The sequence below is a fragment of the Corvus brachyrhynchos genome, unplaced genomic scaffold (genome assembly GCF_000691975.1).
Source record: "Corvus brachyrhynchos isolate BGI_N302 unplaced genomic scaffold, ASM69197v1 scaffold17, whole genome shotgun sequence".
Lineage (NCBI taxonomy): Eukaryota > Metazoa > Chordata > Aves > Passeriformes > Corvidae > Corvus > Corvus brachyrhynchos.
In genome coordinates this window covers 12,805,772-12,823,943 of record NW_008240046.1, presented here as the reverse complement: position 1 = coordinate 12,823,943, position 18,172 = coordinate 12,805,772, and the positions used below count along the sequence as shown (strand labels likewise).

The window sequence follows — 18,172 nt, the reverse complement described above, 5'->3', positions numbered from 1 at the left end:
AAATTCCACTGAGTAGGCTTGGAGACTTATTTCTATTGAATTAGTCTCTTCCATGGACATTGTTGGTTTGTGGAGCTTAGAGTGGAATAGAGCCCCCTTGTCCTTCAGGCCTGTAGCTTTGGTTTTTGAGGTCTTGTTGACATTTGCACCATCTCCCACTGGAAAAGGGGGGCTCTGGAAAGCCTGAATCTACTGCACCCTCATACCAGTGACGGTGCTCTTAATTTCTGTGCAAGCAGCTGATGTGATGGTGACACACTGGGCTTAGAGAAGTAGGTCTGGAGAGAGCATCCAGGGCTCACCCCTCTTCTAAGAAGTGCAAAATGTTTTGTCGTGTCTATTGGCTAGTGGGAATTACATGTCCCTGAGTGGATGTTCAAAAGGTTAAACAATGAAATACATCTGGAAAAAAGGACTGCATATACAAGATACATCATCTCGTGTGATGCATTTAATGTCCTTAATTTACATGCTGACAACTTTGCCATTTCTAAACAATGTTATCATTCATCTTTCTGATAATTAATCAGCACAAGCTTCAAACACTGTTTATCACACTTTGATGCAGCAATTAGACAAGAAAGGCAAAGTGTTGAAGGGAAGGTTTTGGGCTGTTTTCTTCTTCAAAAATCTTACAGTATTTACAAAGATGTGTTTTTTCTAACACCATTTTTAGAATTATTCACTCATTCACAATCAGTCATTGTATAAAAACATCATTCAGAAATAGGTTTAAAATATACCCACCTCCATTGCATAGTATACAGAAAAATAGGCGAGAGTTAAGACACTTGATTTTTGAATGAGAACATGAACTGATTCAGAGGTACAACATTTCTGAGGAAGAAAGATGCACTTTTCAAAAAATAATGAGCTGTGGTTCTCCTAAAGCTAGTGAGCTTCTGGAAGGTCTGCCATCAAATTTTCCTTTTACAGACCAAGTATCTTTTACTGTACACACAATGCTTGCCTTAAGGTCAAATAAATCATATTGCAAGTGGATTAACCTTCAGTATTTGCATGTGGACACTGACAAAAATGAGTTACACAAAGTACTCACAAGGATCAGTGTTGGTTTCCTGTGTCATGGCCCATCCGTGGAACAACTCAAGGGACCCAATTTGTTATTTTCAATTTCTGTTTGTGTATCTGAGGAGCTGAATATACCCTTATACCTTTAGAAACATTTCTTCTGTAAGAAGACCTTGGGTTCTGCTTGCTGGTAAGATTTAAAATGGCAGGTTGTGGAGGGGTTAGCAGGCACTGATGGCTTCTATCCTGTTGATTTTCAGACAAAATTTGGTAATTTGGTTATCTTGTATGCTGATCTTTTTTTTTTTTTTTTCTTTAAAATTGTGCTCCAGTGATTTCATTGAGCCTGGTCCATTAAAGAGCAACAGGGAACTCTGAACAATAGGTGCCTGTTTTACAGCTACTGCAAATGCTTCGAAAGCTCTAAATTGCCTTTTATACTCAACAGTCTAATAACAAAGACTGATTTTTTCCATTTTTTTCCCAATTGATTTGATGGTTCACTTGAGCTTTAAAAACACATTACATAAATCTTTACAGCTAATACAGAAGTCTTTTGTCAAGTTTAATTTAGTGTTTGTGTTTTTTTTCCCCACAGTGTAATCATTCACCCTTAAATGTACTGTACCATACATACCCGGATCGTGCTTAACTCTGGATCCAGAAGATAGAAAGTCCTAGAGCTTTGTTTTTACGTGGGGAGGGACCTCAATCCTTCCAAAGGCAGTTTGTTGCTGAAAGCTCCTGGTTCAGAGGTATATCAGATAAAGCACTGTGCACACCCGAAGGCACCTCTGGCAACAGCTCTATCCTCTCCTGCTGTTTAATTTAACTTTACTGTTACAACTCTGCTTGTGCTTGATAGCCCATGGTGGAAATGATCACTAGGATTAGCTGGGAGGGTGGGATATCTATCAGTGTAGACCTCTCTCCCTGCTACAGAATAAAGGGAAATGCGCTGGTCACCAGGCAGAGGGATAGAGAGCAACAGCTGGTGGAAGAGCACTAAGTGTTGAAAAACCTTCAGAAGTGCAATTGGGTATAAAACATCGAAACGTGAGCAGATGATATTAACTTCACCAGGAAAAGCAGAGAGGGTGTTAAATGCCAGGCTTTTTCATCCCATGTTTTCCTGACCCTTGTGTGTCCAGATGTCTATTCATTTTCCCACTGGCTTTGAAGTGGATGGTTTCTGTCACTCTGCCCTTTCCCAGCCCTCCTCACTGCTGTGGTCCATGAAGGAAGCCTGGCCTTGAAAATGGGCAGAGCCAGTACTCATGTTGGTGAAAATGAAGAAGGAAAGGCTGAGAGAAGTAGGATGCTCTCACTGCTCTCCTGCTGACCCACCTCCCTCGGCATTATGGTCACTCAGCAAAGCTCTTGGCCATTTGAAGACTGGGTCAGTATAGACAGGGCTTGGCTGGTGCTGTAAGGAGATGGGGCTCTGCTGCTGATGGAGCTGGAGATGAAGGGGTGAATCAGGATGAACCCAGCTAAATGCAAAGAGGTCGCTCTCCACTCCTGAGCTTCTCAGTACGGGGAGCCAGGGTGAGCTCCTCAGTGAAAGATGCTGGGGTGGGACATGCTTGATGCTCAGGGATCCCCATGTGCACTCACCAGAAAACTTTATGGATAGCCAGCCAACTCTGCTCTCCTTGCCAGTGCTGTAAATCTAAGTGAGCAACACCATCGTCCCTGGCTGTGTTTGGAGCAGCACAAAACCTGGCTTCGTGTTAAAACCATTGTAAATGCAGGACGGGTCAGATTCATGCCTGGTGGAGCACAATGGAGGAGTGGGGGACAGCACTCTATTAATGAAGCTATTATTCAAATGAAGAACTTTAAAAAAACAAACAGAGAAGGATGGAGTTGCTGGTGACACTGACTGACATTGTTCAGGGATCACAGTAAGGAGATCTGCCTGGCGAACAGGGAGAGCAGAGCTAGTGCCGGGACACAGCTGCTGCACGGGGGGAGCGGTGCCAAGGGGGCTGTGTTTCGGAGCATGCACTCCACCCTGGACCAGGAGCCATTGTTGGGCAGTGGCTGTATTCCTGCCAGGCTGCACATGATGTTGTAAACATCCACGGATCTGATGGGAGGCGCTCGGTAGTTGGATCGGAAATCTGCAGACAAAAGAGAGGAGTTGGCATCATGCAACTTGGGGCTCAGCCCTTGGAATGTGGGGTGCTGCAGGGCAAGGGCTCCTTTGCCTTTCCTGGGACTCGCCCACCAGGCTGGGATGTGGCATGCTATACAATTTACAACATAGCTCAGCAAAAACATTTTAAACAATTTTGTTCATTATTTTTACTTCTAGACCAATTTTATTCTAAAAACTAAAAAAAACCCCGGATTTCTAAGTACAGAAGCTACTGTGTGTGCTTGGTAGATTTAATAGCCTGACATAATTGTGTTGCACATTCTGCTTTCACTCCTGTCTGCAGCTGCAGCCTGGTGCTCTGCCCTGTTTAAAGGGCCTGATGAAATGGAAACCAGGAGTTTTGTGTCTGCCTGTCAGACAGGTGGGTGAGGTATACTGCAACCTTCCCAAAGAAAGTGCCTTGCAGTAGCAAGTCTGAATCCCCTGACAAAAGCAGGACTCATGTGTTTCAAATAGAATTAAAAGTTTAGGCCAAAATTTGGGAAAAGAGAGCAAAGAGATAGTAACTGCACTGGGACATCAGAGAGAGGCTGACTAAATCCCTTCACATCTCTCTGCCCTGTTTCTTCAGCTATGAAATAGATGCAGCACAACAAACCTTCCACAGTGAGGAAATCCTGCCATCTATTTGTAATTTTTGGGTGTCGCAGAGTGCTACATCAGGGTCCTGATGTGCCAGGGGCTGCAGGGATGCAGGGGCAAGGACCATGGGGCTGCAGGGGAAGTGGAACACCAGGGATGGTGGCACTGTACCTGGTCCATATGCGAGGAAGAAGCCTCTCATGTCCATGAGCTCGTTGTCATAGCCATGCCAGCCATTCTGCCAGGCCTCCTTCCTCCCTGTCCCATTCTCCCAGTAGGGTAGCTTGTCCCTGCTCTGGGTAGCAACAGCAGAGTGTGGTTAGTGCCTGCCTACTGGGCTGTGCTGGGGCACTGTGGGGTGCCATGCTGTGTCTCCATGTGCTGTACCACCCCATCAGGCCCCCACACTGTGCTGTTATCTGCACAGCAGCTCATCCCCAGGAGGGGTGACTCCTGGCTTTGCTGTGTCAGTGAGTAACCACCTCCCAGCTGAAAGGGGAGGACAACTCACGTAAATTTCTGCCACAAGCACGAAGTACCACAGTCATATGTGACACATGTAAACAAGGTGCTGTCCCTCTCCCCATGCCTGCCAGCAGCACTGCTCTCCCACCCAGTGCCATGCACTTCTGTGGGTTTGCTGGTGTGTTGTTCTGCCCCACATGCCATTGACACCTTAGAAAAATAAGTAATTTTTGCTCCATTTGACTAGTCAGCCTAACAATACAAATATCACCCCTACTAGGTATTTTCTAATTATTATTTCTTCTCCCTACTTGTTTTGAAATTAAAGCACGAGGTTTGCTCCAAGGAACACTGGCTCTGACCTAAGACAGTCCCACTCTCTGTGGCCTAGACTCTGTTTTATTTCCTTACTCAGTGGATCTACACTTCATTAATTTGTCATTATAAATCTTATTCTTCCTTGCCCATATTGCCCTTAAGATGTTCTTTTAAATTCCTTCCTTACTTTCTCCTGCTTTGCATTAACAGCTCTTACCTACAACAGTGCCATATCTGTCAGATCAGCAGTCCCTAGGGGTTGATCAAAATGCTGGACCAATTTGTCCATGAGTTTCTTCTGTCCCATGCTCCTTAGGGATAGCAGCAGATGTGGCACTCCAGATAACCCCAAAACTATTGCAGGAATTTCACTTAAACAAAGAACATCAACTGGCAGTTCATCAGACCCCAACAATAATTTCTCTGATAATTACAGAGAAGGAGCTGCACAGTTCTCTAGAGTGTCCAGGTCTGGCCTTCACACTTGGGCACAGAAGCACAGAAGATGCCCCAAAGGAGTTTTCCACATTCCCACCTTGGGCAAGTGGTGCAGCAACTCCTGCAGATGGTGAAGCAGATTAACTGAAGATCTCTTTCCTTTTAGAAACATTTATTTAGTCTGATTTTTGTCTTCTTCCGTAAGGAAGAAAATTGACTGCACTGAGGACAGCAGTAGTGATGACTAAGAGGTGTAGCTCTTCCAACTCTTTTCCAGGGGAAGTCCCTGTTTCTTCATATGTAATACTCGGCAGATGTACCAGATAATTCCAGAATACTACAGAATGGTTCAGATTGAAAAGATCACAGTGGATCATCTGGTCCAACCTCCCTTCTCAAGCAGGGCTGTCCTAGATCATATTGCACAGGATTGCATCCAGACAGGTCTTGAACATCTCCAGTGAGAGCGACTCCACAACTTCTCTGGGTAGTTCCAGATTAAATTAAACTATTTTAGCTGACAAATTTCTTTTCCTGTCCCATCTATTTCCCTGACAGTGCTCAGAGCAAGCCAAGGAGAAAACAGACTCCTTCTCCTCTTCCTCCTTATACTGTAGTTCCTGCGATTCCTGGGGACTGAGCGTGCTGCTCACCATCAGGCAACCTGCACAGCATTTACCAGCCTCAACTTCAGACAAGTGAAGTCACATTAAATTTGTGGTGGTTCTTCAGCAGCATCATGACATTGCCATACCTACACCCCTCCATGGTCCTGTCAGATGTCCTGGACACAGTTGCTTCTCCAGAAATATCAAATGCAGGAAGAGGTAGTGTGCTTTCCATAATCACCCAGAAACCAGGAGACACCTACTCCCAACAGAATGTGCAGTCAAATGCACAGTCATTTCCATAATTTCTGGTGCCAGCTGAGTCAGAAAACATACTACTAACTTTAATAACTGCAGTTGAAGTGACAGCTCATGAAATGGAGCCACTAACAGCAGTAGCTTGAGGGACAGGACTATGCAAGCATCCCAGCACTGCCCTTCTGGGGAGCATCAGGCTCTGCCTTACAGCAAACCCCACAAACTCCTGGGGCTTCTTTGGAGCCAGGGAGTTGGCAGCATGCTGATGTGCCTGCTTGACAAGTCCAAATGGGATGGAGGACTCGGACAAGATGTAATTTTTCATACTCAGACTAAGCCTGGGCTAGCAGTCCTCCTCCAAGATGAAACAGGCGTATCTGGGACTGCGGACAATGGACTTTTCCCTGCATGTGCATGTTTAGAAAATGTACTGCAATTGATCTCTAAACACTGGGAAAGTAAATGGGGATGTGTACAGAGTGAGCATGCAGCCGTGAGGGCTAACACCATTGTTGCACGCAGGAGAGCAGTTGGGGGAACTTCTGCTTGAAGGATGGGGACCACTCACTCAATGTGAAGGGAACAAGGTAACATGAGCAGATCAGCTTTGATACAGAGTGAAATCCCTCCTCATCCTGCTTTAACCAAAATGTAGGTGGGCTTTAGTTCCTATGTTCCTTGATGAGGAAAACAACTTTTCAGATACACCCCCTTTGTCTCTTTCAAAAACCACCACCAACAACAAAATCCCCTTTTTCAAACAGCTTTTAGCTATCCACTAGCAAACAGAGAGTTAAAAAACCCTGGGAGCATGACAGGGAAGAGCTGCACATCCTCTCTTCAGTGGTTTGGGCAGGAAGTATAATAGAAGGCTCAATTATTTCTTTAAAAATATGACAGGAAACTTTCATTTTCATATCCCATTCACAGATAATGAAAATGTACCAAAGAGAAGGAAAATCTGACAGCATTAATGAGAGGACATTCTTGAAAATCAGAAACAATGGGAAGGAATGGGCAGAGAGACAGAAATAATTATCATAGCAGCAGTGTTTGCTGCACTGTTATTAAGGTTTGTCAGAGTTTCAATGATTTTTTTAAGTGCTTTTTTATTTTCTACAGAATATGTAAAAACGTTCTGTTTTGAACTTTCGTACAAAAGAGTTTAGTTGTAATTTTTAAAAATAATTTTGGAAAAGATGTTTCAGATTCCTACTTTACCTGTCTAAATTTTAACTCGGCTTTTTAAACTTTTTTTTTCAAAATCAGAAGTGTGGTACTCACCCATCTGTACTCAAAAACCATCAGGTTTTTTTAGAGGTGCATTTTTATTCAGCTGTAGAAGCTACTATGCTAAATTCAGGTTGGCTAGTGAGAAATGTGGTAGTGTGGACTGTCCTGAGCAAAGCTTGGTGAGCAGTAGCTCTGAAGGTCATGAAAGAAGATGCTTGGCTGAGTTACAATAACCTGCAAGGCAATGATGTGCACTGGCTATGCTGGGACATGAAAGAAACCCAGGACTCCTTGGTTCTGTTGCCAACTTACTGACCTCATGTATGGCCTTGGGCAAAGCACTTAATACCACTCCTCAGTTTACCTCCTTAGAAGATATGCAATTGCCTCACCCTCTGAGATGTGCTGAGCTGCAATTAGTATCTGCAATGTGGAGGTGCCTGGTAGTGACACAAGCAAAAATAACACAACAATTTATAGTAAAAAAATAAGTTAGTATGAAAAATCTCTTCATGCGTGGGTTCTCTGCTTAACAAGTTCCCAGATTTTCAGTATGTTCACTGGGCATCTCTGAGGAATAAACCCCCAGTCTGACCCTTTTGAGACTGGAGAGCTTGGGAGAAATGGGGCGCTTTTAGGACAGTCTGGCAGGTGGAAAGCCAGGCAGAAGGAAAAGTTGCCACAAGGTACTGCTGAATGGAGGGATAATAAGGACTCTTTCTGTGCCTGAAATGAAGGTAGATGGCAGGGGGAAGAAGAGTAAGGCAACAAAACTGGAATATGAAACATGAGAACTATTCCTGCTTTATGACAACAAAGAAAAAAGGGTCATCCTGACTATTTAACTGTCAGCCTTTAGGAAAGCTGCAATTTCTTTAAGTTCTTTTAAGTACACAGCAAAAATTGACATTAGTTTTGTAGTTAGCCCATTGACTTTAACTCAATGATCAGCAATATATTGCACCTTTTCACACTCCTGTGTAAGTATTTTGCTTCTATACTTTACCTCTACTATGAACCATCCTTCTTCAGCCACGAGAGTTAGGGGAGACACAAATTTTCCTTTTTTGTAGAAAAACCTGTTTGGAATATCCTGTATGTTATAAACATCCATGTGTTCCACAGCTTTCAATTTTTGATATATCTGCAAAGCAAAAAAATGTTAGGACACCATATGGCTGTAAAGATGATAAATACACCCATGGGTATATGGAAACACCTGAATTTGAAAAATGGCTAATCCCCTGTAATAGCTAATCATTCAAACCAGGACTTTGCCTGTCCAAAGATCGTGGCTGAACAAAACCTGCTCATGTGGTTTAGGAGATTCTGAAAACTCAGATCATAAACACGTAGGAATGCGTGAATTCATGTATTATGTGTATTTATAATACACACATTCACAAATGTATACATGTGAGTATACCAGCCTACAGAAACAGACCAGGAGAAACGACACCTTCACAGGAAGCAGTAAGTGAAGTCGTGAGAGACACTCAAAGGCACCATGTGGACTGTGTACAGGTGTGAAAAAATGTTATTATTGTCTTTAGCCTCTGCCACTCATTCCCTCTTTGTGCTCTTGAGTGGAGAATTATTGTCACCTCCCCTGTGTTTCTTGCACGTACCCAGTCAATCACTATCAAGGAATTGATAGTGCTCAGTTATCTGCTTCGTTAGTTATCTGATGTAAGATTAATTAGCCAAAGCCTGCAGCTTTGAGTCTGCACAATGCTATGCAAGTCGTTTATTAATATTAATCATACTGTCTGGAATATCACACAAATGTCATTAAACCCCAAATTATTCAGAAAATATATTTCAAATGCCTGAAAAATATGTTCATATGCCATAAAGAAGGCAGCTATTGGAGTCCCCAGACCCTATATTGTTCTTTCACCAGTGAAATATAAATAATCTTCAGGAATAAATAGCTCAATTCTTCAAAGAGTGATAGGTTCTTCACCAGCCTTTCAGCTAAGTTGCCCTTGTGTGTATATGTGTGCCAGATATGTGCACTGATGTGCAGTGACCATAAGGACAGCACCAGGGTGTGATGGCACAGTTCCTCCCACCGTGACTGGAGCTAGAGAGTGGTAACCAGTAGTTCTGGTGCTTTGAAATGGGGTAATTCTTAGAGGTGATAACCATTACGTTTTAATACACTCCAACTTATAAACATAGCTCTTTAAAATTAATTAGAAATAGAGAATCTAGCTATTGGGAAACTGAAACTCAACTTCATTTTGCTTAAAAAGCTAGCCCTCCAGCAAGAAATCCTAAAAAGAAATGAAGGAAAGAAACAAAACCATAGTGTAAGGCATTGTACTTTATTCTCCTTAGGAATATTAGGCTGTTTAATGAGAGAGCAGCATGTGCTGAAGAGCTTTGTCGGATGAAACCCCATGACAGTGTGAAGTTGCAACTTGCCCTTATTTGAAGGTCTGGCCTACAAAAACAGGGAGCTCTGAGTTAAGCATATCAGTGCTGTGATCCCCTGTGATGCACTTGCAAGTGAATTGCTCGTGCATGCCTCTAAGACAATTTTCAGTTCTGGCACTAATTTGAAATGTTCACAATATCACAGATACACAGTTCCTAAAGAGACTGTTTGGGTGCAAAATCAGCAAATAATCTCTTTAAAAAAATTGCACGGGCTACAATATAATGTAACTGGATAAAATATAATGTAGAAACCAAAATGATTTGCCTGGGGAATTGCTTGCCCATTTTGTACATCCACTCATCTATATCCTGAGGAGAGCAATAATGACTTCTCATGCACTGGTTGCTGGTTAGACTGTAGTGTAGTAGTCTATTAGTCAGAGATACTAAATTTTCATTCTTTTCAAGTGATTTTCAAATTTTTCTCTATTGTTTTAATTTATCCCTCAAAATCCTGCAGTTCTAGCATTGAGCTTTTATGGTTGACTCAATCCAACATGCTTAATCAAAAATTCCACAAAGGAAAATATTGTAAAAAAATACATTTTGCAATTCTGGTCTAATGGAGTTGATTCGTCTGTGGGAGTTTACTGGAATATAAATACTGAACCTGCTCCGGATCATTTGAAAATCCCAGCTAGAGTGTCAACAGATTGACTAATACAGATAAAATCCTAAAAGTGCATTTTGAGCTAAAATCTTTCAGCTATTTATCAGAAGTTAATAGTGGTGGGGCTTAAAAGCATGTGTCCTTGCCATATAACAGTGAAAGTTCATGCTTTTTGATTTGGCTGGTGTGATTTTCCTTTGGAAACCAGCATCACAAGGGTGTCACAGGATCCAAGTCTGACTCCTGATAAGAGCTGATTTTTTGAACACATCTCTGAGAGCAGTATTTGGATGTTATGAGAAAACAAAAGACACAATTGGCATAAAAACTGAGAAAACACAAACCTAAGAGGTACCACTAGGCTGTACTCACCTCTGCATGCTTCTCTGGAGCTGGCCAGAGGCTCACAACAGGACCTCGGTCCTTCATTTGTATGGTGTCACTCATATTGATGTAGTTTTTCAGCTCAATCACTTTATCTGCCCAAGAGATGTCTGTCATCCCATGATCAGAGAAGAGGAGGACGTTGATATCATTCTGAAGGCCTTTGCTCTGTGAAGCAAGTGGATGACAACTTTTAGGACCAGGTAAGAGCTTTGCACTATGTGTGCTGGCTGGAAAATTGAAATCACCGTTTGACCTCCACTGATTCTGTGGAAGTTGGTCAGAAGGATCACGTCCACAAATGGCCTGCAATGTGCTTTGCCACCACCCATAATGGTGGACACCCACTTTTACTTGCTGCTCTGAGAGGTTGGCACCAGAGTTTTTCCAAAATAAGTCCATTCAGCAATTTTGCTGTGATACCACTTGCGGAAGAGGTGTTTCTCTCTTTCTTTTTACTTAGCATGAGAGCTTTTAATATTTAGTGAAATTGAAGATACATATTCCTCTCTTCACTGAAACACATAAAAAACTCCAATATGCATTTATCATTGTCAGAAATATTCATAGAATTTCCATTTACCCAAAATATTTTCTCACTGCAAAATCATTTAGATAATGTTCTTTTTTAAAACCAAGTTTAAAGTACAGAGTCCTGAATACTGTCATAAAACCTACTATAAAAGTTAATTGTCTGATTCCACAAACCTTAGGAAACACAGTTTTGATTCCTTCGCCTACAATAAAGTTCAGTTGGCAACACATGTCATAAACAGAGCAACACATATATTGGTTTGTGGCTTCCTGGGGCTACTGTAGGTCTGTAGGCTACCCTACTACCAGGAGGGTTATAATGCCATCAATGAAAATAATAGTCAGGGTAATGGTGCCTTGAACTCCCCATGATCTCAGTAGTCTGTTTCTCAGGAAATAAAAGTTTACAGCCACTGCATTCAGTTACAGGTGTTAAACAGGCTCTTGGCAGTGCCAAAAAAGACCAGTTTTAAAAGCCTTTTCCAAAGGTACCCAGGAGCTGGGTTTTTGGGTGCCACTCACCTTGATGAGTGAGATCATATTGCTCAAGGCTTTGTCCACTTCCCTCAAAGCATTCTTCCGCTGCTGGGACAAAGGGCCATAGTGGTGGCCTTCCACATCAATGCGCTCGTAGTACACTGCGGCCATCTCAGCGCTGTTGTTGCTGGGCGTGGGAGAGAGGGCAAGGAGTGAAAGGCTGACACGTATGGAGATCTCCTGGCTGCTGTCATCGTTATCTTCACCAGCATGTAGAGCCACAAACCTCCGTTTTCTACTGCCAGCCTGTGCTGTCCTACCACTTATTGCACTGCTGGGCTCATTATTCACACCCAGCGTCTCCTGAGTTTGCCTGAGACTCCCATCACAGGCAGCAGGTGGAAACTGCCATGTGCAAGCATAGGCTGGCCTGGCAGTCTGTTACTAACCTCTTTGAATTAGGAAGACAGCTTCCCCTTTAATAACAAAGAAATTCTGATTTCTCTGCTGAATGCCCCTGTTAAAAGGATTATGGGAATTACCAGTCAAATGTGCTTTAATTAAATTTTGGCACTTCTGGCTTTCTCCTGTGTGAGGTCTTCCAAACCACAGAGGTCAACTCAGGATGTGCTCTTCCTTACAAAATACCACGCAGTATAAACTGGGATGAGATTAAGGGGGTTTTATTCAGGAATATGAGCAAGGGAAACTAAGGTAATCTCCGAATTGCTCAAGTTTAGCTGATCACACTTTTCTGCACTGACTACTCTCAGCCTAATTAGTGGGGATAAGTGCACACATCAGCGCTTAATTTCATTTTCATGACCACTTTACTGTTCACTGTAAATCTCCCTGAGGGAAGTTGTGTGGATAAAATCACAAACCTATGCTTATGAAGTTCAGACCCAGTCTTTTTGTGCTGTACTTAATATATGGCAGAGCATGCCATACATATTACATGTGCTCATCCATATCAAGATCCCTACAAAAAGACTTGTTATGTCCTGACAGGTCCAGCGTCTCTGATTAAAGACACCTGGGTAGTCTGGTGTAATGAGTGGGACAGAAGAGGCAAAATCAGGGGTGAGGGACTGAGTGAATGGATTAGAGTCTGTCATTTGCATTTCTCAGTTTGCAGAAGGCCTCAGAGAAGCAGTCCTGTGAGAAGCTGAAGGTATCTGCTGCGGTGGGAATTTCTCCACTGCTGGCCCTGCAGAACAGTGTTGTTCCTCCCTCTTCAAGATTTTAAAGTAATTTAAATGAAGCAGCCCTCCCCTCTCCCCAGCTTCATTTTAAGTGTTACTTTCCATCTGTATTAGGCAAAAATTATTTTGTAAAATTTAACCCTGTAATTTCTCTATTGCATACACAGTCATTGAACCTACTGAAATAGTTCTCTTCTGCTGCAGTGCCTGTATTATGAGCTACTTAAACTAATTTATGTAAGTAAATGATCAATTCGATCAAGATAGAAGCTAAGAAAGAGATTTATTGCATAAAACAAGCAATCTCATTTAGGCCATGGTGAGATTTCTCAGTGAGGGCTCAGTGCTTTAAGGAAGAATATTTAATAACTTCAATGGGACAAGCTCCAGTAATGCAGCATGCTTAGGAGTTTGCAGGATTTGGTACAGCACATCTGGAGTTTGACTTTGTTTCCATTTTTGCCTGTTTTTCTATGGAAAAAAAAGGGTTTTCTAAGAAAACCCTTATCCTGGCTTGCATGGGAGAAGTATTCTGTCTTTCTGTGTGTTAGTCCTGTCTTCTTCCATCACCAGTAACTTTCCAAATAAATGACTAAGAAAAGATTTCTGAAGAAAGTTGGACAGCATTGATGGCAATACCAAAAAGTGTTTTATATTCTACCAGCACACTTTGCAAGCACGATGAAGACTTCATGACACCTGTCCAGGAAAATAGGTAGATTACAACAGCCCTCAAGTTACAGTTGTGGAAAAGATACAAGGGAGGTTTTAGTTTCACTTGCCAAAAACAGATGCTTGACTTTATTTTGAATATTCTTGGTCTAAATAGTGGTCTTGAAGCACCTGTTTGAAGAGACTGGAGAATATTCCTGAAGGATGATTTCCTTTTCCGAGGGAAGCTCAGTGGCTCCCTGATGAGTTAGGTACTTCTGTCCTTGCGCTGATGAAACTTTCTACTTCAGTGAAGTTCAGATGGGCCCGGGCGTTCCTTGCTCAGACCCTAGGCCACCACGCCACAATAAAGGGCTCTGTCTCTCTACCCTGGAGTCCCTGCAAGGTTTGCTAATGGTGGGTGCCTAAGTGCAGTCCTTTAACTACTAATACCTGCCATTAGGGCAAGTGAGCAAGGCACTGCTCCAGGCAACAGACTGCTCTTGCCACAGGCTGTTTTCCCACATGTAGCTAAGGACAGTCTCAGCCTAATGGGCTTTTCCAATTACCTGGGATATGGAAAGGAAACACACTGCATTTGCCAGCCTTTGAACAGCTTCAAAAGTCAAAAGCACTTCCAAAAGATATAGATGACAAGCTCAAGACTCTTCCACTCAGAGATGCTAAATCCTGCTAAATGAATATGCCTACAGTAAAAACATTTCAGAGGTGTTACTTCTTATGGGCTGGCCCAGCAGCATGGAACTTTTTCTTCTAAATCTTAAAGAAATAAACAAAGAGGATGACTGAGAGAAAGAATAAGGAAAACCTACCAGATTTTTGAACTGTTCATTCTCTACCCTCCCTTCCTACTTCAAGTCCCTGCAATATTTACACCCAAACCTGATTGTTAATTTTATCTAAAATCATTCCTTTTTCCTCTTTCCTGCCTTGTTGGAGACAGGACACTTTAGTTTAAAGAAAAAGAACTCAGGAAGAAATTCACCAGGGTTGGTGTGTAAACAGACACCAGAGACAGGACCTCCTGCAGCACTGGGATGATCTGTAGGATTTGGGCACTTCAGAAGACTGTAGCTGTTATTTATGGCAGACATCTTGTGGCAGGGATTTTCACTTTCCTTGAAATCATCAGCTTTCACCTCTTGCAAGTTGTTCCACAGCACTCTTGTGTCCCTTTCCTTTTCCACCACAGACAGCAGCAGACAGCCTTGTGGCTTGGAATGAATTAGCTATCGAAACTCTCCAGCTACCCAAAATAACAGCTTCAAGGGCTGGAACTCTGAGCAGTTTATGCTTCACTTTTAACCATGCTGACAATTACAGAGCTGAAAACCAGCACCGAGCAGCCTTATGTACTGTGCTTCACAGAAACCAGGCAGGAAGCTTCAACTATATCTTGACCCATCCCAAAATTATATCAGACCATAAAGCTTTCTACAGTAAATCTGGGTTTCCACCAGAAGTCAGAGCTGATGTCTGTACTATGTCTTCCATTCCTTGTTTTATTCACTGAATTAAAAGCATTGCAAAATCTCCAGAAAGACTCCTGTGTCTCATATGACTTCCTCATGTCACATGCAGGTAACTTTCTTTAAATCTAAGCTAAATAATTTCAGGATAAAACCTCTCACATGGTCTCAGACACCTTCTGTCTAAGCCCATGCTGCAAACAACACTGATTTGTGAGCATCTGTGCAGCAGGACCCAGTGTGCAACTGGGAGCAACATCTCCAACAGTGTCTCATCATTTCAGAGCCTTTATTTCAAGAACAATCAACACAGCATCGGAATACAAAACTTTTCAGATGCGAATCGCTATGGAGTTACAAATAATAAAGTAGAAGGGTTTCCTAGGATTGGATTAATCATGGAACCAACAAGGTTTTAAAAGAAGGAGCTTAGTTATAGCCAAGGTAAGGCATTGGCTCTGCATGTGGTGGTGCAATCTTCCCTGATTTTACAGCCTATGTGGAATTGTCTCTTGTAAATGTTCGGATGAGAGATGGTGGAACTTGAAAGCTGGATATGGAACATACATTTTTCCTAGCAGTTGTCTGAGGGATATATTCCATCAGTTGGACTATATGGTTGTTGTAGGTCCCTTCCAACTGAACTCTTCTATTCTACTGTATTCTATAGTCATATTTGCACGAAATGAATGCCCTCTCCAAAAATATTTTGCTTGAGGTGTTCTAAAATGAAGAAAAAGCCAAAGCATCAGTCTCATAAACAAGTGACTGGAGCTGAATTTCAGAATTTCCCAATTCCCTCTCTAAATCCAAGCATTTCAAAGCCTTTTCTTGCAGGTCAGTGAATAGGCATGCACAGGCTCATCCTGAAGTAGTTTGAAACAGCAAATTAAAAGTAGTAAGCCAGGACAGCTACTCTTTTTTGTGCCCTACAAAGAAACAGAGGAGCACATATTTCTCTCCACTCTTAATGTAAGGGCCTGTTTCTGGTACGGTGTCGTTTCTATGATGATACTATAAAGCAGTTTTGGCCCCCATCTTCCTACCTGGAAGCCCATCCTGAAAATCTCCCTGATAGTAAATCCAAGTACTTGTCCTAGAGAGAGGAAACCCCACACTGCAAAAATCTAGTGACGTACCACAGAGAATTGAGGGCATCACTGATGGCATCTGCGAAGTTTTTGTCTGTTGGGACGCTGAAGTACTCGCGGCAGTAACTTGGTCTGACTCCAAGGATTTCGACCTCACAACCTACGAGCAAAAAATGTGGTAAGCTCTGCTATTTCACCTTGATCACAGACCTCACACCATGGGGTCCAAGTTCAGGTCTGTAAATTCCCTGTGACGTTACTTACCTTACGCCTTCCCTGCCGGAAACGATGTGGTTGGCAAGGGAAAAGGGGAGAGAGGTTGGTTTGACAAGTGCTTGTAGCAAACTGTACATTGGATCCTTTTATTTCCCTCTCTAAAGGAAGGTCTCTGTGTGATCTTCCCACAATAAAATGCTTGGTTCCCTCGTGGCAGACCATTTCCACCTAAATCACCAGCTCGTTTATATTTTAACTACTGTGGCCATATAGCCTCATTTTCAGGCTTCCAACATAATAGATTTAGATATTGTTCTCTGAAAGTTCAGCAAATACTTTCCAGTTAGACACACTGTATCTTATGTTGTAATATCCTCTATAAACCGTATTTTATTATGTGATACTAACTCTCCGCTATTATATCTGTTTCCCAGGAGGTCTTATTAAACAGTGTAAACCAATTAACACTCTTGGTAACTTGCAGGCTTCCTTGCAAAACAAAGTCTGTTTTGTGGCCTAAAAATTTATAGCAACAAATCCTACAGGAGAACATGGCCCTGAACATAGAAAAACATGTTTTTGTGAGGTTTCTTTGCCCTTTTGCTCTCCAGTTACTATGCTGCTGAATAATATTAATATTTAAAAGAAGTATGCTTCCAGAAACAATGGATTCATGCAAATTATTATTCCAGTACCCCAGAGTCCTCCCATCACAGGTGTTTTCTGATATATTCCTGGGGCACAAGGAGGAATCAAAACCAAAAAAACCCCACCTTTTGCAAAATGGCCTCTGTATACAGCAACACAGGCTGGTCAAAAAGGCAACTCTAAGCCAAAGCCTGAATCTGTCTATATCTGGGTCCCTCTGCTTCTCCTTTGGGAGGAAAGTGATAGGCATTAAGGACTGTCATAAGCTGACTTGTTGCTTGGGGCGTGAGAACGTGTAAGTACAGAGAGGGCCCTAGAGCAAGCAGAGCTACTATCAGAGGTGATTTACAGTGGTTTGCTTACTGGGACAGTCAATAAAGAGAATCTGTCAGTCTTGCATCTGAGCTCCCATGAGCTCACATCACTGAGGTGCAGTACTGGGACACAGGGAAAAGCACACAGCTTGCAGGCCAAGCTGGCTGAGAGTCTTCTGATGTGACGGTTCAGGAGTACCACCAAAGATTAGAAAAACTTGAATGTTTAAGCTTAGGAAATTTTTTAAATCTTCACTGATTTGCAGAAAGCCAGATAAATCAGATGGAAATTACCCTTTCTGAAAGTTAAAGGGCCACAGCACACATGACAGATTCAGTCTGCTTGCCTATGGTAGCAGCTCCCAGGTGTCCGCATGCTTTGTTTCAAGGGACCACATCTATTATGATTAATTAATTACTTGCAATAATAAACATCAAATGTAGTCAACTGATTTACTTTCCTGTAAAAATACATTTGCCTACTCTTGAACCTCTATCTAGTTTTTATTTCTATTAAAATTGTGGGATGGTGCTTACTTTTCATTCTTCCCCTGTTGCCCCAAACATATCATGTAATCTTCCCTTTCTGCATGAAGATACTTTGGTGTTCATCTCTCCACCATGATCCACCATGACAGTTCTCTGGAGCCTGGATAAACAGCCAGCAGATTACTTGACAAGAACTGACTGCCTAGATCATCCCACAGTAAAATTTCTATACATCTGCACACAGCATTCCCAAGAAATTACACTGTGCCACAGAGATGGGTTCCAGCTGATACTTAACCAAATCGTCAGAAAAATGTATTCCACGAAAGGCCTGATGTCATATCCAGGAATTCCCCTGCCCTGAGGGTGCAGAGCCTCAGTCTTTTGCAGGATGTCCTGGGTGCTACAAGCAGTAAAACAAGGGCTTTCATCTACCTCAGATGCTAGAGGTGAGCAGAAGTCTTCTATGGCCTTTGCTAGTATTTCAGGATTGAACTGGAACTTTGGAGCCAATTTCTCC

The 18,172-nt window shown here is 42.4% G+C and overlaps 1 protein-coding gene across 1 annotated transcript in view; it reads right to left on the bottom strand.

The window, feature by feature from the left end:
* Window positions 1–433: 433 nt before the first annotated feature.
* ENPP6 (ectonucleotide pyrophosphatase/phosphodiesterase 6) overlaps window positions 434–18,172 on the bottom strand; it is a 32,729-nt gene continuing 14,990 nt past the window's right edge. Inside the window, exons 3-8 of the mRNA XM_008641475.2 lie at window positions 16,034–16,145; window positions 11,594–11,735; window positions 10,526–10,705; window positions 8,105–8,242; window positions 3,950–4,073; window positions 434–3,158 (exon numbers count right to left, since the gene is read on the bottom strand). Of these exons, the coding sequence (XP_008639697.1) occupies window positions 2,935–3,158; window positions 3,950–4,073; window positions 8,105–8,242; window positions 10,526–10,705; window positions 11,594–11,735; window positions 16,034–16,145 (920 nt within the window). The 3' untranslated portion in view covers window positions 434–2,934. The remainder of the gene's footprint in view (window positions 3,159–3,949; window positions 4,074–8,104; window positions 8,243–10,525; window positions 10,706–11,593; window positions 11,736–16,033; window positions 16,146–18,172) is intronic.